The sequence below is a fragment of the Dendrobates tinctorius genome, unplaced genomic scaffold (assembly GCF_039654945.1).
Source record: "Dendrobates tinctorius isolate UK_male_01 unplaced genomic scaffold, ASM3965494v1 ptg000011l, whole genome shotgun sequence".
In the NCBI taxonomy this organism is placed as follows: domain Eukaryota; kingdom Metazoa; phylum Chordata; class Amphibia; order Anura; family Dendrobatidae; genus Dendrobates; species Dendrobates tinctorius.
In genome coordinates, this window is record NW_027361679.1 from 6325538 (window position 1) to 6349870 (window position 24333).

At 47.8% G+C, this 24333-nt stretch overlaps 1 protein-coding gene across 2 annotated transcripts in view; it reads right to left on the reverse strand.

Annotated features, from left to right (window-relative positions):
* The window catches only part of LOC141100839 (alcohol dehydrogenase 1-like), a 170069-nt gene extending 151088 nt beyond the window's left edge, over positions 1 to 18981 (reverse strand). For both annotated transcript variants that reach the window (XM_073589528.1, XM_073589536.1), the window contains exon 1: positions 18850 to 18981. In XM_073589528.1, the coding sequence (XP_073445629.1) occupies positions 18850 to 18867 (18 nt within the window). In that variant the 5' untranslated portion in view covers positions 18868 to 18981. The remainder of the gene's footprint in view (positions 1 to 18849) is intronic.
* Between the last annotated feature and the right edge of the window lie 5352 nt (positions 18982 to 24333).

Here is a 24333-nt window from a genome sequence, read left to right on the forward strand (position 1 = left end):
CTCCAAGAACCCCACCCCCCGCCAACCACGAACAGCCCTGACCACCTCAGGCTCGTGAGTGCCCCAAAACCACCAAGGCCCTCTCGATCCCCTCCTGTATTGACAGTGCCCATAAATCAATACCAATAGAATTTAAATGAACCCCATCGGCCAACCAAAAATTACCGGCACCTGTCTCCAATTCAAAGTGACGAACACTAATGCCCCCATTCCTGGACACAAACGCCGACACCGCGCGATTCAATTTCACCCTTGCCCTGTTAATCCCTTTCAACGATCTCGCTTGCCTCCACCTCTGTCTGGGTACCACATCTGACCATACCGTCACCACGTTCGGGAACGATGTCCACAACCTCAAAAAATCGGAACGTATGTCCCTAATTAATTCTCTCACCGGCCTGACCCCTAAATCATTGCCCCCCACATGGAAAACAATAATGTCGGGGGTTCTATCCAAGCGAGCGGACTTGGTTAACTCCAGGAGCACCCTGCTCCATACCATTCCTCGGAAACCCAACCAACGGACCAGCACCTGCTCCCTCCCAAAGCCCAATTGCCTACCATCTGGCCTCGCGTCGGCTCGTAGCGCACCCCAATAAACGTAAGAGTGTCCGAATATCCATGCAAGAAAGGGGTCGCCACCTGGAAAAAACACAACAGAATATAGGAAAAACACATCGAGGACATGCAAACCACGCAGCTAACGCCGAACATACAGTAAATACCGATCTGACTGCCACCTGCCAATTCTCCTAATCGCATCAGCCCCCAACCCAAGGCTGTCCGCTTCGGTCGCAGCACCAATTCTAAATGAATGAGACCCATACATGTCCTGGGGAAGGCCCAACTCTACCAATCCCTTCTTCAAAACCGCAATGAACTGGAACCGAGACAAATAGGTGCCGTCCGCATGGCACAAGAGAGGACCCGTCCTACCCGCCCATACGCCCCAATATGCTTCCAAACAGCCACTAGGGCACATTAATGCCCCATCAACTCGCCCCAAAACTACCCGTCTGCCCCTACCCTGTTGATCAGTTTTTGAACGCCGAATCCAAAAAACAATGCCCCCCGCCCAAAATTCCACATCTTCTGCCAACACCCCTCCCGCCGAAACCCTGCTGCCTGACACCACCTCGCCAATGCGCATTGCCCCAAAAAAGGCCAAAGAAAAAGCCAGCCGAAACAGGGCCAACTCAAAAACTGACGTGCAAATACCCCCAAGGACTCTGCCTAAGCCTTCCAACGTACTAAACGAAATAGGCCTTCGTTTGTCCCCGGCTTTGTTACCCCTCCGAAACCCTTTTAACGCCTGACTCACTAAGAAGCTCTTCGTAACGTCCCCCACCCCTTGCAACTTGAAACCGAAAGCTAAACCCGCTACAAACTTGTTTACCTTAGCAGCAGACCAACCGCTGTCAGCTGCCTTCCCAATTAAAAACAATACCGCCAACATCCTATCCTCATCACTTTCGACCCCACCCCACTCTGCCAACCAACTCTGCCATACTCGCCACGAAGAATCGTAGGCCGACCATGTCTGCTGCGATAAGGATTCCCGAATCAGTCTTCCTGCTCTTCCGTAATCACCTTCCACAGAAAGGAAGGGCATTCCACGCCCGTGGCATCCGCTCCTGGCGCCAAATCTCGAAAACGGCCCCACTGAAAACGAGACAAAGAGTCTGCTATTGAATTCGTAACCCCGGGCACATGCACTGCAGAAATCCCTGCGTTCAAATCCAGACAGCGAAGAACCAAAACCCTAACCAATCTAACTACGGGGGGAGAGGAGGCCGACAAACTGTTAATGACCGCTACAACACTCGCGTTGTCGCAATGAAAGCGCACTCTCCTATTTTCGAACATGGGACCCCACACCAAAACAGCTACCACGATAGGAAACAGCTCCAATAGTGCCACGTTTTTGGTAAGGCCCAACAACTTCCACGCCTGAGGCCACCGCCCCACACTCCACCTACCCTTACAGTAGGCGCCGTAACCAAAGCCGCCTGCTGCATCCGTAAATATTTCAAAATCAAAATTGCTCAATGTCTTCTCCTGCATCAGCGACCGCCCATTGTAATTCCGCAAAAACCGCTGCCAAACCATCAAATCGTCCCTATGCTCCTTCGTCAAGCGAACGTAATGGTGCGGAGCCTTCACTCCCGCCGTCGCGCTAGCCAAACGACGAGAAAAAATTCGACCCATAGGCATGATCCTGCAGGCAAAGTTCAATCTCCCCAATAGGGATTGTAATTCCTTGAGGGTCACTTTGCGCAACTTCGAAATCCTGTCTACCTCCTGTTTCAACAATGCCAACTTGTCCTCTGGTAACCGACACTCCATCCTCTCCGAATCGACAACTATGCCCAAAAAACTTATAACAGCCTTAGGGCCTTCCGTCTTCTCAGATGCCAGCGGCACCCCAAAATGCTCCGCCACCCAAACCATGCCTGCCAACGCGTTCCTACACAATGGCGAATCCGGGGGGCCAATAAAAAGAAAATCATCCAGATAATGAATGATCGACTGCATTCCTGTAACATCCCTTACCACCCACTCCAGAAAAGTGCTAAACGTCTCAAACAAGGAACAAGAAATTGCGCAACCCATCAGCAAACACCTATCGAGATAGAAATTCCCCCTCCAAAAACATCCCAGCAGCGGGATACTATCTGCATGAACCGGTAGTAACCGAAAAGCGGACTCAATGTCTGTCTTTGCCAACAAAGCCCCTGACCCATAACGTCGCACCCACTTAACCGCCGTATCAAGAGGTATACTCCACAGAACACAACTCCCTATCGATACCGTCATTAACTGACAAGCCTTTTGGATAAGACAAATGCTGAATCAAACGAAACTTATTCGGCTCCCTCTTAGGCACAACCCCCAACGGGGAAACAATCACGCCCGCAACAGGAGCCGTGGGGAACGGACCGGCCATCCTGCCCAAATCCACTTCCTTTTTTAACTTCTCATCTACTACCTCCGCATGCATTATTGCCGACCGCAAATTTTTAACAGAAAAAGGAACCACATGGCCAGGAGGTGGAATCCTGAAACCGTCAACAAAACCATTCAAAAGCACGCTGGCCTCTGCCCGAGCCGGGTACCTACTTAGAAAGGGGGCCATCTCTTGAACCCTCACCGGGCTCTCCCCCTTGACCGGCACCCACATTTGGCTTTCCTTTCCCTTTCTTAAAACATTTGGAAGCGCCGTGTGAGCTACCGTTGCAGTGGGAGCACACGTGCTTGAACTTGCAGCCCGCCCCGTACTTGCACTGCCCGTCATTAAATTGCCAGCACGCTCCCGACTTCTCTCTTCCTCCCTGGGTTGCCTGAGCACTGCTACCCTGACCTGCTTGCTGACTGCTGCTACCCCCGCTCCCGTGAAAGGACTGCCCATACCTCACTGGGGCCATCACCTTCAGCCACAGCCCGATATCCTTTTGATCCCACTTTATCTCCGGCCGTACCGCCTTCCTCTGCCTAAACTGCTCGTCGTATCGCAGCCACGCCTGGCCCCCATAAATACGATGCGCCTCCCCGATAGCATCTAAATAACAAAAAAGGCCAGAACAATTATCCGGAGACTTCTCCCCTATGACACTAGCCAAAATAGCGAATGCCTGCATCCAATTCACAAAAGTCTGCGGGATCAGACGCCACCTCCTCTTTTCTTCCTCCTCTTTTTTACTATCGTCCTTCTTCCCCTTATCCAGGTTAAACTTTTCCAACGGCAGCAATGAAAATATCTCCACATACTCGTCCCGCCAAATCTTCTCCTTCACTTCTTTCTTTAAATGGGCCCCCAGCGGCCCCTCAAAGCACACATAAACCTCTCCCTTAGCCCTATCGTCCAGTTTTATCCTATCCCCCTTATCCGTTTCCGTCTGCACTGAAACAGATACTCCTGCCGCAGCTCCTTCATCGCATTCTACCGCGCGTAACACGTCACCACCCGACTCTGTGCCCGAACCGCGACTCACTATCCATGCCCCCGCTGGGGACGGAGCTGCCTCCCCAATAACCCCCCCTCCAGTCTCCTCAATATTTGCGACATGTTCGCCAAAATGTCCCTTAGCCCCGGCACCTCAGCCCCGCTAGGCCCACTACGCCCCATCCGCTCCCTACCATCTCCCTGCCTGCCCCCATCATCCTGCAATACAGCCCCTGCGGGCGACAAACACGACATGGAGCCATACTCACATAGCTGCGCGGGTGCTGTGTCCCCGCCAGCTGGAAATCCGGAATCCTGACGTCCTCGAAGATCCTGATGCAGGCACCGCTGCTCCAGGCCCGCGCCCCTGGCCTCCTCGTCACCAGGGGGGACCCGAGCATGCGATACCCGCCGCTCCCGAGAACTCCCCCTTGAGCGGGACCCGTGACAGTCCCTGGACCCATGCCCGACTGGCCGGTCCGTAGCACCCTCCGGGCGACTCCCGGATAAATGCCCCCAGGTGCCTGATGCCTCGTCTGCTGGATAGGGGCCAGGCAGGGCGACCACGCTAAGTCGCCTCCCGCCCGTCGACCGGTCCGGGCTCCACGTGCTGCTGGGACCAGGCAGGGCGTCCCCGCTGAGCCCCCTCCTGTCCGCCGATCGGTCGGGGCTCCACATGCTGCTGGGACCGGGCAGGGCGTCCTCGTGCTGCCCCCCCCCGACCGCCGCACTCACGCTATGGACTGCAATGGGGGAAGGCAGGGCGGCAGCATCCGGCACCCTCCCGCCCGCCTCACCTCCGGTCCTTCTGCTGACGGTGGAGCCAGGCAGGGCGCTGCCGCAACGCCCCCTCCTGCCCGCCGCGCCACGTCTGGCGCCCTGGCTGGCAGACGCCCCCGAGCGGTCCTCATCCCCGGGGGCGCCCTCGATCCTGCCTCCCGCCGCTGTGTTGCCCGGCGCCGGCCGGCGTCGGCCTCGCCGCTGTGAGGGCCTGCCGCGGCCTTCACTCTCCTCCCTGCTGCGCGACTCTTCGGCTCCTGCCCGCGACGTCACTTCCGGTCCGGCCTGCTGTTCCTGTCCAGCTCCCCCACGCTTGCCGCCCGCTCTGACCGGCCGGCTGGGCGGATTCCTGCCGGGACGGGCGCAGGGAGGGGATGCAGCCCCATCTGTTGCGCCGCCCGCAGGGTCCCTGGAGGGGCTCCGCAGCCGCCGCCTGCTGCGGGCTGACACCTCCGGTGACAGCCTTTCGGGGGGACGGGTCCTCCTTCCACGCCAGCTGGTTCCCTGCTCCGCGGCGCTGAGGAGGGAGGAAAGCTGGGTCTGTAGCCATCCTCCCCTCCTGGACCTGGCCACATCCTGCAGCCTGGCGAAAAGTTGCTGCTCGTCGTCCATCGATTCAGGTAGGACTTCTCTCCTCTGCTCCTGGCTGGTGAGTGCGGTTTTTCCCACACTTTTTCCCTAATACAGGCTGCCCCCACCTTAAACCCCTCCCCCGGCCCCCGTCCCGGCCAACCATTTCAAACTGGCACAACACTAGTTCAAACTTCCCGCCCATAGCAGTCATGGGGGGCTTCCCCTAGGCTGTGCCCTTCCCCAGCCCCCTTCTTTACTTGCTGTCATTGAATTGGACCTTTTATTGCGAATAAAATTTTGTTGTGGTCATGTGATGATCATACAGTTGTTTCGATACACATACTATGGCTGGGTGAATTGCTTAGGACAAATGCACAGACCAAGAAAAAAGACAGTGGTCAGACACGGTATATATCTGTGTTCAATCAGCAATGGGAGACCATGCGAGGGATACTCAATAAACACTGGCCGATACTTTTGACGGATCCTGTTTTGAAGGACTGTCTATCATCTTCTCCTTTGATGACTGCAAGAGGGAACAGAAACCTAAGAGACATGCTGGTGAAAAGCCACTATGTCAATAAACCGTCTTCCCTTTTTGGGATTGTAGACAGAAGGAAGGGTTTCTTTCCTTGTGGTGCATGTCTGGCGTGTAGAAACCATGAGCGATCCATGTCATTCTCTTCATCAGATGGCTTAACTAAATATAACATCAATGAATATATTACATGCACTACTACGCATGTTATATATTATGCCACCTGTGGTTGTAACTTAATATATGTAGGATTAACTTCTCGCGATTTGCGAGTGCGGACAAGAGCACATGAGAGACATTGAGGCGTCTCATGGGGAAGATGACGTGGAAGCTCTGAAACCGATTGCGAGACATTTTCGTCTTAAACATGGATCGAATCCGGCGACCCTTAGAATTAGGGGAATTGATCGGGTCAGGGTGGGGATTCGTGGTGGGGATGCCATGCGCTCCCTCTTTCAGAGGGAATGCAAATGGATTAACTCTTTAAACACACTATCACAGGCGGGGTTAAATGAACAATTAAGTTTCTCCCCTTTTTTATGAGTTTTTAGATTAATTGGTGTCTTTTGTCTTTGTATTTGTAGTTTTGTTTTTCACTTGGAGACTCCGTTGTCCTCATCATACTTTATAGTGCCACATACCCAAGTGGTGGGGAGGAAGATTCTATGGATCCGTAAAGGCATTTCCGTCTGTCCCAAGAAGAATATATATATAATATTTTCACTATATTGCTGTTGGAGAATGATGTTTTTTAGCATATTTTATGCTGTTGACGTAGTTATTGTCACTTTTATATATTGATGCCTCATTGGCATTTTCTATGTCATGCACTTTTTATATTATGTATTTATACGATATTATATTATATACGTGTGCAATATATGTATACATGTGTATATTTTATTAATAATGCATATATGTTATTATTATTATTATTATTATTATTATTATTTTGTTTTCTAAGGCACTGTCACTTTATAGATTGCACTGTGTAATAATACCTAAATATTGGTACCGTTGGGTGTCTTTATTTTATATGTGGTGTGCGGTATATATTTTTCAATAGAATGAGATATTTTGCCTATTTAAATCACCCACTTATATGCTGTGATATATCCTACAGTGATGTGTGTATTGAAGATCTGGATCGCTAGTGCGCATGTCTGCGGTGACACTGGGCTGGAGGCGTCCCACCGGCGCCACCGGATGATGCGCGCGTGTCAGTCACATTACCAGGGTTACCATGTGATGCGCGCGATCTCCTTGGCGCTGTGTGTGACGTCACGTCCGGCTCACGAACCCGAAAACATGCGCCACTCATTAACACACGATCAGACACCTGTTAGTGGCCTATAAGATGAGGACCTTTGGACAGTAGACACTGCAGCAGCCCCCGGAAGAAGCCCACGCGAAATGCGCATAGGGGTGCAGTGTGTGGCGTTCCTGACAGCAAATGGGTGAGCAATGACATGGAGGTTATGACCTGAGGACTGGTAACAGGACACTTGTATTTAATTCACACCTCATTGGAGGATTATTTCACTTAAGCTATTCAGTAGCCTATGGGGTCTCTGGGAAACAATGGCACTTGCTATAGATATGCTAATTATGTTTGCTGTTAGCGACCCTGCAATCAGTTGCACCTTGGTCTCTTTGTAATGCATTTGTCATATATGCGGTTGTGTAACTCTTGTCTAGTAATCTTTGTCAATGGATTTTACATTGTTTTGTGAGTATCAATATATACAGTAATAATGGAATTTTATAGGTGGATATAGACTCCTTTTTCTTTGTTTCTATATAACAGGCTGTGCGCCTGAGTGTCCATCATATGACAAGGAGAGATTGGTAGCAAAAATGAATATCTTTATTCAATGACAGCAGCATTGATTTTGAAAACGATATGGAATTTATACAGGTAGTATATTAAAAACAATGTTTAATACAGTGGGTACAGAAAGTATTCAAACTCTTTTAAATTTTTCACTCTTTGTTTCATTGCAGCCATTTGGTAAATTCAAAAAAGTTATTTTTTTTTCTCATTAATGTACACTCTGCATCCCATGTTGACTGAAAAAAACAAAATGTAGAAATTTTTGCAAATTTATTAAATTAGAAAAACTGAAATATCACATGGTCATAAGTATTCAGACCCTTTGTTCAGTATTGAGTATAAGCTCCCTTTTTAGCTAATACAGCCATGAGTGTTCTTGGGAATGGTGCAACAAGTTTTTCACACCTGGATTTGGGGGATCCTCTGCCATTCTTCCTTGCAGAGCCTCTCCAATTCCGTCAGGTTGGATGGTGAAAATTGGTGGACAGCCTTTTTCAGGTCTCTCCAGAGATGCTCAATTGGTCTTAGGTCAGGGCCCTGGCTGGGCCAGTCAAGAATGGTCACTGAATTGTTCTGAAGCCACTCCTCTGTTATTTTAGCTGTGTGCTTAGAGTCATTGTCTTGTTGGAAAGTGAACCTTCGACCAAGTCTGAGGTCCAGAGCACTCTGGGAGAGGTTTTCATCTAGGATATCTCTGTACTTGGCAGCATTCATGTTTCCTTCATTTGCAACCAGTCGTCCTGTCCCTGCAGCTGAAAAACACCCCCATAACATGATGCTGCTACCACCATGTTTCAATGTTGGGATTGTATTAGGCAGGTGATGAGCAGTGCCTGGTTTTCTCCACACATACCGCTTAGAATTATCACCAAAAAGTTCTATCTTCGTCTATTTTCGTCTCATCAGACTAGAGAATGTTATTTCTCATAGTCTTGGAGCCCTTCATGTGATTTTTAGCAAACTCTATGCAGGCTTTCATATGTCTTGCACTGAGGAGAGGCTTTTGTCGGGCCACTCTGCCATAAAGACCTGACTGGTGGAGGGCTGCAGTGATAGTTGACTTTGTGGAACTTTCTCCCATCTCCCTACTGCATCTCTGGAGCTCAGCCACAGTGATCTTTGGGTTCTTCATCTCTCTCACCAAGGCTCTTCTCCCACGATTGCAGCCAGGTCTAGGAAGACTTCTGGTGGTCCCAAACTTCTATTTAAGGATTATGGAGGCCACTGTGCTCTAAGGAACCTTGAGTACTGTAGAAATTATTTTGTAACCTTGGCCAGATGCGTGCCTTGCCACAATTCTGTCTTTGAGCTCCTTGGCCAGTTCCTTTAACCTCATGATTCTCATTTGGTCTGACATGCACTGTGAGCTGTGAGGTCGTATATAGACAGGTGTGTGTGTCACACCGTGCTCACCTGGGGGCGGGACCTCGGTCCCGACGTCATCTCTTCCGGAGCCACGGTCACTCCGGGGGTCCCGTCGGGTGCGCACGCGCAGCTCTCGTCCCCGGGTCTCCTCCTACATGTCACGTTTGCGCTTGCGCGCTCCTGTCAGTGCTGTATAGGGCTCGGCCCTCTCTATGGTAATGGAGGACCTGACCCGGAACCAGTAGTAGTCATGTGCTATATCAGACGACCTCCCCCTAGGGGAGGTGCCTGATTATTGTTGTGCTTCCTGGCTTGGTCTGCCGTGTCCCTGCCTGGCTGTGCGCTGTATTCAGGTCCTCTGCTTTGTACTTGGTTGTGCCTCCTGGAACACGCTCTGACCCTGTGCTCTGTCTCGTACTTGGTTGTGCCTCCTGGCACACGCTCTGACCCTGTGCTCTGTCTCGTACTCGGTTGTGCCTCCTGGCACATGCTCTGACCCTGTACTCTGTCTCATACTCGGTTGTGCCTCCTGGCATACGCTCTTACCCTGTACTCTGTCTCATCCTCAGTTGTGCCTCCTGGCACACACTCTGATTCCGTGGTCTGTCTTATACTCAGTTGTGCCTCCTTGCACACACTCTGATTCCGTGCTCTGTCTTATACTCAGTTGTGCCTCCTGGCACACACTCTGATTCGGTGCTCTGTCTTATACTCAGTTGTGCCTCCTGGCACACACTCTGATTCCGTGCTCTGTCTTATACTCAGTTGTGCCTCCTGGCACATGCTCTGATCCTGTACTCAGTCTCTTACTCTGTTGTGCCTCCTGGCACATGTACCAATCCTGCGCTCTGTCTTATGCTCAGTTGTGCCCTCTGGCACACACCCTGCTCCTGTACTCTGTTACACCTCCTGGCACACCTGCTGCCTGACTCAGTGCTCTGACGTGCGCTTTGCACGCATCCTGCTTCACTCACACCCGGACGAAGTCTCTGTATACCATGTGTTCCCGTGTCAACGCTTTACACATTCCTGCAGACATACTCACCCACTCGTGTCTCCTGTGAGCCGGCCACCTGGTGCTAGCAGTCGCGGTGCCTCACCCCCTGGGGCTTGCCCCTGACACTCCCTGTATAGGGGGTGGTCTTCACTAGGTCAGCTCGCCCTGGGAGGGTTGGTGTCACGACCCAGAGGGTCCACTCCAGGAGTCGTCACAGTGTGCCTTTACAAATCAGGTCCTATCAGTTTAATTAATCACAGCTGGACTCCAATGAATGAGTAGAACCATCTCATGGAGGATCACAAGGAAATGGACAGCAAGTGACTTAAATATGAGTGTTTGAGCAAAGGTTTTGTGTGATATTTTAGTTTTTCTTTTTTAATAAATTTGAAAAAAATTTATTTTTTCAGTCAAGATGGGGTGCAGAGTGTACATTAATGAAAACCTAAAAAGAACTTTTTTGAATTTACCAAATGGCTGCAATAAAGCAAAGAGTGAAAAAATTTAAAGGGGCCTGAATACTTTCCATACCCACTGTATTACAACATACAAGGATAACATTTATTTAGTGAAACTGGAAAACTTTTAGAGATCTCGTATCGGATGTTTTACTTGTGTCTGTTAGGACTTGTGGTTCTGTGCGCCCACCTGGGAGTGGTTCGGGTCTGGTGCTACCCTACTCTGGTAACAAGCGCCGTCATGGTCCTGATCCTGGAGGCGGAGCTACCATGTGCACAGGAAACTGTTACAATCTTTTGGAGCGTTGCATTCTGGAATAGTAGGATATGTGGGGATGCGAGACAGGGATGGGGATTCTGCTGTGCAAGTTAGCACAGAGTGGTTATCTGGAGATGATTGGTAGGTATTCAACACCTGATTAGTTCTTTCAGCATCAGGGGGTTATTTAACCCTGATCCCTGCTCAGGCCTGCGGCTGCTAGACAAGTTGAATACATGTGGGAATTTCCTAACAAACAGGCATTCCTCACATGTATTCAAGCTGTCTAGCAGTCACAAATCACACAGCTAAGGCTACTTTCACACATCAGGTTTTCGGCGTCAGGCGCGATCCGGCGTCGTGCCGGAATGCCGGATCCGGCAAATATTTTGTAAAACCTGATGTGCCGGATCCGGTTTTCTGCCGGATCCGTCTTGTTCTTGACAGACAAAACCGGATCCGTCTCATCCGGTTCATCCGTTTTTCTATCCGTTTTTCGACGGATTACGCCGGATCCGGTTTTTAAAATTGACCCTTGTGGCCTTCCGAACGGGATTGGCTACTGGAAAACTATATATAGCATGTTCCTACAGCCCTTCTTTGACAGGTTGTAGAGGAGAAAGTGCAGGTTGAAGAGAAGAGCAAGTTACTGGCGAAGATGGATGTTGTCATTGGAAATATTTTGAAGAATTTGGCGGATTTTATAGCGGAGGCGAATCGTTTGAGGGTGATTGTTCTGGAGAAGGAGAGAGCGAGACAGCAGCGTATCAGGCATCGTAGATGACGTTTGTGGATCCACCCCATCACAGCCAAGAGAATGACGCGTGGGGTCTATTCTACACTCTGCATGGACCTTCGACGAAACCCGGATAAATTTTTTTGGATATGTTCGGATGAAAATGGAGAATTTTGATTACTTGGTGGAGCGCATTGCACACCTCATAAGAAAATCGGACACCTATTGCCGCTTCTCTGTTTCACCCGCAGAGCGTCTGATGGTGACTTTAAGGTAAGCCACATTTATTGGATATGCTCGCATCAGAGCACACTTTCACTGCAATCTTGTTGGTGGTAGTTTGTATCTCCAAGTGTTATAGCTGAGTTTTGGTATGTAATGCTGTGATTTAAAACTATTTATTGTTTTTTAATCCCCCACAGATTTCTTGCAACTGGAGAATCCCTTTCGTCACTGCATTTCCAGTACAGACTCAGGATTTCCACCATATCTGGAATTGTGAAGTACACATGCCGTGCACTGTGGGACTCCTTAGCTGAAGAGTTTTTACCAGAGCCCACAACAGAGAGGTGGATTGAAATTGCTGACAAGTTTCAACAGATATGTCAGTTTCCCAACTGCTTGGGCGCTGTGGACGGGAAACATATCCGCATTGTAAAGCCAGCCGGATCGGGATCGGAATATTTCAATTACAAGAAATATTTTTCAATTGTCCTCATGGCCATCGCTGACGCGGAATACAAATTTATTGCGGTTGATATTGGGGCCTATGGCCGCTCCAATGACTCTCAAGTTTTCAAACTGTCTGCCATGGGGCTTAAACTGTATGGAAACACCTTCCAGTTCCCACCACCTAGACCGCTGCCGCAAACATCTGGTCCACCTATGCCATTTGTCTGTGTAGGGGATGAAGCCTTCCAGCTGTCAGAACACCTTTTGAAACCGTAATCTAGCAGAGGATTGACAAGACCAAAACGCATTTTTAATTACCGCCTCACAAGAGCAAGAAGAATGGTTGAATGTACCTTTGGTATTCTGACAGCCAAATGGTGGGTCCTATTGACTGCGATCAACCTCAAGACAGAAACTGTGGACGAGGTGATCAAAGCTTGCGTGGTACTCCACAATTTTGTTATCTGCAAGGAACCCATTTCCATTGAGGACACCTCTGAAGAAACCACCTTGCAAGATTACCATGACATTACCACTAGAAGTTCTGTGACGGTTTCAGTAATGAGGGACAATTTTGCACTATACTTTATGTCACCTCAAGGCAGAGTACACTGGCAGGATGACAGAGTGTGAAAGATTTGTGCCCTAACCAAACTTGTGTACCTTCTGTACCAACAGTATATACCTTTTGCCAACCAAAGTTGGCTATCTTGTCATGGTCCATAAACAACAAGAATAAGTATAAATTGCCCAAAAATAAACACTTTTATTGAATACAAAAATACAAGGATAAAAATTACACACAAGGGTGACTGCTATCCAAAGCAGGAGCCATATTGCACTAGTGCCCATTTAACCAAATATAAGTACAAATATTAAACAATTACACACACTGATCAGAAAGTGGCATGTGCTGTAATACATATAGCTGAATATTTATATTGCCCGTTTAACCAAATACATAAAATATTAAAACAAAATAAAATGAAAGAATAGAAAAGAAACATACAACCCAACTACACACAAGACCCACATATAATACTATAAAAAGGAACTGAACCCGACACTTTCATTTAGCCCAAAGGGGGTAATGGAATGTAAACGGTATATCCACTTACTTTCTATTTGGGATAAACTTTTAAATATGTCCCCCCCTCTAGGGCCCAAAGATACCTGGTCAATAGCTTTAACAATCAGCTTGCTTGAGTCGGATTTATGGTGAACTTTAAAATGTCTCGCAAGAGTCTTCAACGTGTCCATGGAGTGGACTGCGCATGTCCGGCTTGTTCGGGCTCCGACCTCTGATGGGCGGACAATGGGAAAGTGGTGCGCTTGCGCGGTCGTCTTGACGACGCGCCGCCGCTTCTGGTCCGGGTCCGCCCATCCGTGGTCTCCTTCTAGGGAGTGTGACGCCAGCGGCACATGCGCCATGAAGACAGGAAGCAGTGATACGTAATGGGGTTGGATTGCATGATAAATTGGTGACGTGCATATGTTGCTAACTTGTGATTGGCCGTCCAGTATATTTAATACCCACCCACCTAGCCATTAGACACGCCTCCTGACGAAGAAGCGAAACGCGCGTTGGGGCGAGTGGGAAGCCAGCGCCATTACTTATATCTTGTAAGTGTCCTTACCACATTGGTAGTATGTTTATGTATCTGTTTATACACATTGCTCATAGTTGGGCTCTTTTTGCTAAGTGATCACTGAGTGGTTGTGTATATACCCACTGTGGGAAGTACTGTGAGTTCAGTAACATTTGTGCTGTTCTCTTTGGGCTATTTAGCTGTACATAGCAAATTACATGCCACTCTCTGATCAATATGTGTAATTATTCAATACCTTTATTTATATTTGGTTAAACGGGCAATATAAATATTCAGCTATATGTATTATAGCACATGCCACTTTCTGATCAGTGTGTGTAATTGTTTAATATTTGTACTTATATTTGGTTAAATGGGCACTAGTGCAATATGGCTCCTGCTTTGGATAGCAGTCACCCTTGTGTGTAATTTTTATCCTTGTATTTTTGTATTCAATAAAAGTGTTTATTTTTGGGCAATTTATACTTATTCTTGTTGTTTATGGATTCTAATTTGAGTTTTTGCCGTTATTATTCATTGGGTTTTTGTTGTTTATCTTGTCATGGTCTCTATTTTTAGCTTTAGGCCACAGGTGTGTACCTGCTTGTATTTTATGCAAAGTATTTCACCTTTTAACAAAAGTTGTGTACATTGTTAGGAAATCACCAACAATAAACACAACTTTTTAGGTGAAATACTTTGCTTCAAACACAACCAGGAACACAACTGTGGCAAAAAGCTAAAATTTACCCACAGTTATATACCTGGCTTTGAATACCTTTTTACCTTTTAAATACCCTGTATTTAACCTTTTTTTTAAACATATTTCGCCGCAGAAAGAAATGACAGACAACCAGTGTAAACAATAATTTAACTTTTATTTAAAATATCTTTTTTTTGTAAACTGTTTTTAAAGTTAAAAAAACTTTTTTAATAAAGGTTTGAAACCAACAGGGCATTTTTATTACAAAACACATCATAAATCTGTGTAGTGTGGGGTGGAAATACTGCTGGAGGGGCTGCGGGACACTTCGACAATGGGAGTGTGGAGAGAGGACTGGGATCGTGGTGGGGAAGGAACAGTTAGAGGTGATGGTGTGGAAAAAGCTACAGAATGGGTGGACATGTGGGAGGCAGAAGAGGTGGTGGGCGGTGGAGTGGAGGGTTGGGCAGGGACTGTAGGAGCAGATGATGTTGATGGAAAGTTGTATGGGGAAGGAGTTTGGTACGGGGAAGGAGTTTGGTACGGGGCAGGTTGCTGGAAGTGGGGAGATGTCTGGTACTGGGGAGGTTGCTGGTACTGGGGAGGTTGCTGGTACTGGGGAGGTTGCTGGTATGTAATAGGAGGGGGAGGATGGAAAGTGGCTGGAGGGGGTGCAGATGTAATAGGAGGGGGAGGATGGAAAGTGGCTGGAGGGGGGGCAGGTGGAGGAACTACAGTGGTGGGAGGTGGAGGTTGGGAGGTAACCTGCTGTAGAGCACCGTGGCACGAATGCATTACATGCATCTGCTGGGTAGGAGATAGTGTTTCCATGCGCTCCACAACAGACCTGAAAAAGGTGTGGTTTGGCGAAGATCTTGCTTCTGAATGCATGGTTTGCAGAAGTGTCTTCACCTCCAGAATGCTGGAGTTGATCTGCTGAAAGCCTGCGGAGATTTGCTCTGACAAGACTTTTAGACAGTTCTGGAAAGATGCATTCAGATGCAAGAACTCTGGCGCATAACTCTTTTCCTGACCCCTCTGCCGCTGCCGCCCAGTACCCGCAGGTGTACTAGAGGTGGCAGGGGCAGAAGGGTGGGGTAAAGGGAAAGCGATCTCCTCACCAGCAGCTTCATGTAATGTAGGCGGCCACGATGCTCCTGTGCTGGTGGATGGGACAGATGGGTCGAATGTGTGGGAAGGCTGGGAAGGTGCAGATGTACCGGGGCGGTCGAAGTGTCCCTCGGTGCCGGTCTCCTCAGGGATCGCCTCAGAAGGGTCCAATTGTGCAGGCTCCCGAGTGCTGCTCACCGTGCTGTGGAATAAAGAGGAAAAAAAAACAATTAAAATAGTGACATGGTATGGCCCTGGCTGAAAAAAAAAAGTTACATCTAAACATTTTTTTGTCACATGTGGTGTGTAATATTTACCTTCTGGTGAGCATTGTTTCCCGGAGGAACGACAGGGCTCGTGCGTACTTGTACTTGCTCCTGCGTCCTCCAGATCCACTCGGGGCCCGCATCTCTTTATTGAACTCCTTCTTGAAACGATCCCTCACAGACCGCCACCACTTCACAATTCTCTCCCCTGAAACGAGAAAGGACAAAGTGGTTAGTATACAACATCAGTGTTTCCCAAACTCCAGTCCTCATGGTCCCCAGGGGTCATGTTTTCAGGATTTCCAAAGTAAATAGAAATCCTGAACACATGATCCGTGGGGACGACGAGGACTGGAGTTCGGGAAACACTGGTTTAAATCAAGCAACCGGTACTGTATATACTTACGCTCTTTAATCTGGGCCCGAGCTTCGAGGTCCTCCCAGCGGTCCACAATGAGCGAACAGATTTCCTCCCAGAGTCGTCAGGTAACGATAAGGTCAGCATGGCGGCGGTCAGCCATATTCCAGAGCGGCTCCCTTTCTCTGACGAGATCGATGAGGTGGTCCACATCGAGTCCTCCATCCTCACCGTCAGAGTCGGGAGCACGCTGTGAAGGCTGTTAAAGAAAAAGACAAAAATAACATAATTAGCCTCCACAAAAGAAATGAAATAAAAAGTGCAAAGAAACAAATCAAAAATATTTATACTTACACGCTGGTGACCGCCGCGTTGCTGTCGCCGACGACCCTGGGAGGCACTGCGAGGACCTCTTGGCCGAGCACCAGATTGGGAAGACTAGAGAAGAAAACAAAAAATGTTATGTCTTTGGATGTAGGCATTTGTTTGCTGTGTATGGTCTGCAGAACATTGTTTTCTATGTGTTGTGTGTAGTGTGATGTTGTGTTTCTGCGTTTGATGCAAAAAACTTACCAATTGTGAGCCCACTCCAAGTGTCTGTCCATCCCTTCCTTCTTCTTCTGGGAGCTCCTCTTCATCTTGTGATTCCTGTTTTGAAATAAAAGGCAATGAATAGACATATATTACAGAGATGATGGATTTTGGAAATAAAAACTTACCGTCAAATGCTGACGATGCGAGGGAGGGCTCCCAGAAGATGATGTGCTGTCTTGAATAAAGAGAAACAAAGGGCCAATGAATATCTTGATATTCAATAGCCCTAGTTTGGAGGAATGGGGGATTTGATAATTACCGTCTCTCATCTGCTGCTGGACTCCCCTCCCGTTGTTCAGCATGCTGCTCCATTTGGGGTGGTGCTGATGGTGCTGCTGCTGCAGATGTCTGCTGCCTTCTCCTGCTCCTGGTTCTTGGCTTGGGTGGCATGTTGGGTGTGGCTGAGGGTCCCACTGTCTTGCTTTTATATATGTCTTGTGGGCAGAGCTACTGAGCATGCTCAGACCAAAAAAACCGGATCCGGCCACCGGATCCGGCTGTCGCCGGATCAGGCGCATTGCGGCGCTCATAGGCTTTCAGTGTATGAAAAAGCCGGACACGCCGGATCCGGCGTGTCCGGCTTTTTCGCCGGAGACAAAAAACGTTACAGTAGCCGTTTTTTCCAGACGCCGGATCGCGTCACATTGCCGGATCCGGCGAAAATCGGATGAAACGCATGGCCATCCGGCTCGATCCGGCTCTAATGCAAGTCAATGGGGGGGAAACCGGATCCGGCATTGCATTTCGCCGGATCCGGTTTCTGTCAAAAGCGCCGGATCGCGCTTGACGGCGAAAACCTGATGTGTGAAAGAGGCCTAAGACGACGAAAACTAAATCTCCGAGCACTACAAAATAATCGGAGGACACCCAAGCAAGCTCGGGAAAACCTGAGCAACGAGTATACTCGCTCATCACTAATAGCTGATATCTCAAAGCAAAATTAAGGATAATTATTCTAGTCATTGATTGGAGATTTAGAGTGTCCTTAATGTGAATAAGTGGTTATTTTTGACCTTTGTAATTGAGGTCAGAATATTAATATAATAACCATCTAGGGCTAGTTTCACACTAGCGTTTGTGAGCGCAGCGACGGCCTGCGCACGGCCGCCGCTAAGCCCCACCCCCTGCCCCGCCTCCACCGGTATCTGCCTCTGGGCGCATGACGTTGCATGCGTCATGCGTCCCCTATCTTCATTACAGAGGGCGCAGGCCGTGCGCAGTCTGCGCACAGTCTGCATTTGGCGGCGCATGCGTCCTTTTGACGGTGCGCCGAGCAGCACCAAACGCAACCTGTTGCATTTTGGTTGTGCTCGGCGCACCGTCAAAAGGACGCATGCGCCGCCAAACGCAGACTGCGCACGGCCTGCGCCCTCTGTGATGAAGATAGGGGACGCATGACGCATGCAACGTCATGCGCCCGGAGGCGGAGATACCGGTGGAGGCGGGGCAGGGTGCGGGGCTTAGCGGTGGCCGTGCGCAGGCCGTCGCTGCGCTCACAAACGCTAGTGTGAAACTAGCCTAATATACCCAGGCCCAATTAATATTTTTTACAGCAATAAGAGAATTCATAGTCTGTGTACTGAGAATTTTTTCAACTTTTTTATATTTGTAATGATGATTTATGTGTGTTAATCTATTTTAAAATTAAATATTAGAAGTTAGGTTTTATAACTCAGCACTTCGTTTTCTTTACTCTCTCCCTATTCCCCACAGCCGCTTGGCTCCTGTCTTTGACTGACAGGTCACTGAAACATGAGTGACCAGTAAGTTAGGGACAGAAGGCAGGGGATTGGGGAAAGTGGTAAGAAAATTGTAAGTGCACCCCACTGCACTTACAACTCATTAGCATAAAATTACATCTATGGATTTATCTAAAGCATCAAAATGGATATCTGCAAGAAAGGTGATGCAAACACAAGTCACTCATAGCATTGCTTCTTCCAAATGAAATGCAGCCTGAGCTTTCACAGACATCACCTAGTAACAAAATCTTTTCAATTCCCATTTTCATCTGCATTGAATTGTAAGTCATTATTATATGTAATATTATATGTATAAATTCCACGGCTCTTACTTTTCCTGCAGTTGCCATTCTTACAATAGGCCTTTCGTGGTGGTAGGTATTAGCAGAAGGGATCACTCACGTCTTTTGTACACAGATCCATTTGCTCAACCCACTCTTCATCAAATGTAAATTCCAGCAGCAGCTGCTCATGAATTCTGCTGAGCTCAGTGCATATTGTACATTTATTGCACAATATGTTGTGGCATCAAATATTATTACTTTAATCAATGATTAGCTCTACAGGTCTCAGCAATGTGTGCAAAGATCAAGATCAAAGCTAGAACATATTTAGTGCTAATTTTGATAGTTAGGCTTTGTATTAGGGAGTTTGTCAGCTCAAACTGCCAGCATAAACTAAACACCACTATAATAATAATAATAATAATAATCTTTATATAGCGCTAACATATTCCGCAGCGCTTTACAGTTTTGCACACATTATCATCATTGTCCCCGATGGGACTCACAATCTAAATTCCCTATCAGTATGTCTTTGGAATGTGGGAGGAAACCCACGCAAACACGGGGAGAACATACAAACTCCTTGCAGATGTTGTCATTGGTGGGATTCGAACCCAGGACCACTGAGCCACCGTGCCGCCACCACTATGAATAAGGGTGCCTATTTGTGCCAGAAACGTGCCAGTTTTTAATTCACTTTCACATGGATTTGCTTATTTTTATGGATTTGTAATTAAGCATTTTTTATTTATTGTATTAAAGTGCCGCAATATCGCTGTATTCTTGTCTTGTTTTGTGAGCTGCTCCAGCAGGATTTGGCATTCACCAATGCAGTATTCTCAGCTTCAAATGGTTTGGACAACCGTGATGAGTAGAGATGAGCGAATATTTCAATGTTTGGATTACAATCTCCGAATATTCGCCGAACATAACTGAACGCCATTCATATCAATGGAAGGCAAAAACAAACGCATGCACAACACCTTACAACGGCCCCAAATACGGCCAAAACACATCAAATGAGGGACAGACACCAGGAAAGTGGCCTCAATTCACCCACAGTACAAATTGCAGCATGGCACTGCAGCAACCAGCCAGGCATGAGGTATCAGGGTCTGGGACAGCATTTACAGCTTTCAAATGAATGTCACAGTAAGACAAGGTGGGTGAGGGATCGGTGTAGGCCTTCTTTGTTGGGCGCCCTGATACCACATGCAACACTTCTACCTGCTTTCGAGCAGAGTCACTCTGGGATCTAACACCTCATCATCTTCTGTGTTATCACATTCCTAGCTCTTGGAGTTGCCCTCCTCCTCTTCTTGCCCTGACAGCACAGTACAGTCCGCATGAGCCTCAGATATTTGAGTGTCATCAGGATCACCTCCCCCAGGGGTCAAAGTCTGATGACGAGGGTCAGGATGCTGTTCGGATCCTACTTCATCCTGCCTCTTATCCAAGGTAAAAAATTTTGGGCATCAGTACAAATTTCCTCCTGTTGACTCTCTGAAGCTTTTGAGTACACTTCTGATGACCATAGCATAAAATGTGTGAACAGCTCTTCAAACACAACCATCTGTGGTTCCGTACAGTCAGTTGTATGGTTGGAGAGTTGGGACATAGGAGGAAACAAGAGAAATTTGGGTGCCACCACTGTGGACTGTACTGGGTGTGATGTTGAAGTGGAGGTAGAGGAGGAGAGGCTACTTGAAGCTGCGCTTGCCATCCACTCGAGTATATGCTCTTTCTGGGCATCATCGACAAGGTGTACCGCCATGCATCTGCCAAAGAAAGGTAGTGGTGTAGCATGTCCAGTATCAGAAGTTGTCAGTTGTCTTTGCATAGGACGTGACATTGTTTCACTAGTGCTTTCACAAACATGACCACCTACCCCACGTACACCTTGAACACCAAGCCTAATTTCCCTTCCACCATGGACTCGCTTTTTCCCAGTCATGTTGCTCTGACAGTGTGGTAGGAGCACAGTATTAACAACCAAAATTTAGATTTTAAACTCTGCACCACCTCTGCAAACAGCTGAATTTCAGTGACAGTAAATTCAAAGTTGAAATATGGTGTGCAGTATCGTGTAAGTCACAGAAAAAATAATTGTTTGAGTGTGGATGAGACCTGTATGACACAGAAGTTATGCTACAAACAATTTGAAAGGCAGGCCCCCTACTGTATGACACAAAGAACAGAATAATTTTTTGTGGCCTATGGATCAGGCCTCTATAACACACTAGATGCTACAAACTATTTTAAAGTTGGGTTCCCTACTGTATGACACTAGGAACAGAAGAATTTTTTGTGACCTCTTTATCAGGCATCTGCAGCTGAATTTCAACCCAACAAAATGACAACGTGTGATACAGCAGGTTGTCTAACTTTTTGCAACTGAAAAATTATAATTTTTTTAATGTGCCTTAGGTCTGCAGACTGGTTTATATTGCAGGGTACTAGCAGGAACGCGGGATGCAGTAACGGACCAAGGCAGAACAAGGGTTAAAGGGGGTTTAATAATACAGTGGATACTCCATGCAGGGAGGAGTGGGGGAAATGGCAGGTTTAAACAGGGGTATTTTAACCTACCCACTTATCACTGCTAAAGTGCTGAAAATACTTCTGTGGCAACGTAAATATTTTCCCTCACTTTTACCGAATGTTAACAATTTTTCATGATTTTATAAAATTTTGCTCGTGTTTTCGATCATGAAAACGAATGTGCCATATTCGTGTTGAATTTATGTTTGGTGATCGTTTTCTGAACAAATTCGCTCATCACTATTGAATACATACTTTACATATATAATAAACTAGCTGAAGAGCCTGGCGTTGCCCAGGCATAGTACCTAACTGTGGGTCTTCCGTAACATCCCCGCTCTCCACCCGCTGTCCCGTTCTATCCCTCCGCAGCCCCGCTCTCCACCTGCCATCCCGTTCTATCCCTCCGCAGCCGCGCTCTACATCCATGTCCCGGTGTCCCTCCACAGCCCCGCTCTCTTCGTCCACAGCCCTGCTCTCAAGCTCTCTCCCTCAACAGCCCCATTCTCTTCCTTCACAGCACTGCTCTCCCCGTCCACAGCCGCGTTCTCTTCCTTCACAGCCCTGCTCTCCCCTTCCACAGCCCTGCTCTCTTCCTTCACAGCCCTGCTCTCCTGTTCTCTCCGTCCACAGCCCTGTTCTCTTCCTTCACAGCCCTGCTCTCCATCCACAGCCCCGTTCTCTTCCTTCACAGCCCTGCTCTCCCGCTCTCTCACTCTACAGCCCCGCTGTCTTCCTTCCTCCACAGCCCCGCTCTCCATGCACCACACGCGGTTACGCCGGGACCAGGAGAGAGAGGTGCGCAGATTGCTCATTCGGCCAGAGTGGGCGGAACTGGGTGGAGTGGGCAGAGCTAGAACGGAGCTGCAGTGCATGTGATTGGGCGGCCTGCAGGGGTGTGGCCTAGTGCGGGTGGCTGGAGTGGGCGGAGCTTGCAGGAGTGGGTGGAGATAGAGCGGAGCTGCAGCGCATGTGATTGGGCGGCGTGGCCTAGCACTGTAGTAGGCCGCAGTAGAAGCCGGGGACTAAATTTAGGCTGGGAAGCTGCAGGGGAGAGGGGGGATAGCGCAGTTGGTGATGGGGAGCGCCGACTGAGCCGGGACAGGGCTGGGAGGGTGCCGGCACTATTCGGCCCCTGTCCTGAAGATTGTCTTTCTCACAGCCCCGCTCTCCATGCACTGTCCTCAGCCCTGCTCTCCAACAGCGTCCCACTCTGCTGCTTCATGATTGGTTGGTGTCCCACTCTGCTGCTTCGTGATTGGTTGGTGATACACACACACATTCAGATTTATATAGAGAGATTAATAGTTTCATACAGGTCAGAAAGAGTAGTAGGTGGAATTCCTGAAGATGAATTAGCATAACAAAGATATTTTAGAGAAGCAACCAAACTTACTCCCTTCCAATGTGCAAATTATATTGGCGATGCATATGTAAAATAGCGACATGGTTGTAGTCATGTCAGCACAATCCATACTCACTGCGCTGACAGCTTCTTCCCTGCTGTGTCCCCCATTCTTCCTTGCGTTCAAAAGACAGGAGGCAGAGTCCAAAGCAACTTTAAACAAAATGGGTTTATTTTCTTCAGGACACAGCACATTTATAACACTTCCAGCACACTTGTCACAGTACCAGCAATGCATTTTCTTCATCTTTTCCTAACTTCTTCTTCACAGGTAGACCACAAAGATAGAACGGGATGAGGAGCCCTGTGAAAACGCCACTTTAATATATCTCCCTGAAACTGACTTCGTCCCAGACTCGGAAATACTATCTTCTGGGTCGTCCACCCCTTCAATGGTTATCCTGCCTGCGCACTTTCATGGTGGCCCACTCTAACTTCTTCTGTACCCAAACTTCTTCTGTAAATTCTCCACTCTTCACTACGTTGCTGCGTACTGTGCTCTTAACTCTTCTCTTCTTCCTTTATACTCCCACTATTTCCTTGGATGGCTGGGCTTCTACTTCAGAACATTTTGTGGTAGCTAAGCAGCCCAGGCCAGAGGCCACCTGAGTAGCACACAGGGGTCTAGCTCTGACTGACTATATCCAGGAAGTCTCACTACCTTATTCCCCAGCTACCCCTCCTAGTATTAACCTCTAAGTGTCTTACAACTAAACCTTCCTATGCAGTGTACTCAGTGCCCCATCTAGTGGCCCTTTTCCTAACAGCATTGTCCCTATCTTAAATATAGTACAAAGATACGAAAATACGACACAATGCAATATATTGCAATTATATACAGGTAAATGTACATAGCAGCATTAACGTTTAAAGGGGCTAAGCCCTGACCCCCTTACACATACATATGTGATCAGAGATAGATATATGCAAAAACATAAGTAATCAATACTGATGCATATATAATGAAATACTAAAGACTCAAACATTAACCCTTTAGCCATCAGCCTGTTATTTCTTTCCTGACAAGGCCAAATTTAAACCAGATAATTATATTACGCAAAATAAATTTTTTACGGACCACATTCCATTTGAAGTGGCATTGAGGGCCTATGAGACAGAAAATACCCAAGAGGGCCACAATTTTAAAACTACATCCCTTAAAGTATTCAAAACTATATTCAATAAGGTTATGAACCCTTCAAGGGCATTAAAGCAATTTGGAAGGAAAGCAGTTCATTTTTACTTTTCCCACAGAAATGTTGCTTTAGCCCCAAATTTTGCATTTTCACAAGGGTAACAGGAGAAAATGGACCATAAAGTTTGACGTGCAAGTTCTCCTGAGGACATGGACACCCCATATATGGTGGAAAACTGCTGTTTGGGCTCAAGGCATGGCTCAGAAGGAAAGGAGAGCCATTTGACTTTAGGAGCACAAAATAGATTAAAATACAAAGCGGATGCCATGTCGTGCTTGCAAAGCCCCTGAGGTGCCTAAATAGTGGAAACCCCTCACAGGTAGTCACATTTTGAAAACTGCACCTCTCACCACAGAGGTGCTTCTCAGAATTCTATGACATTGGTCTGTG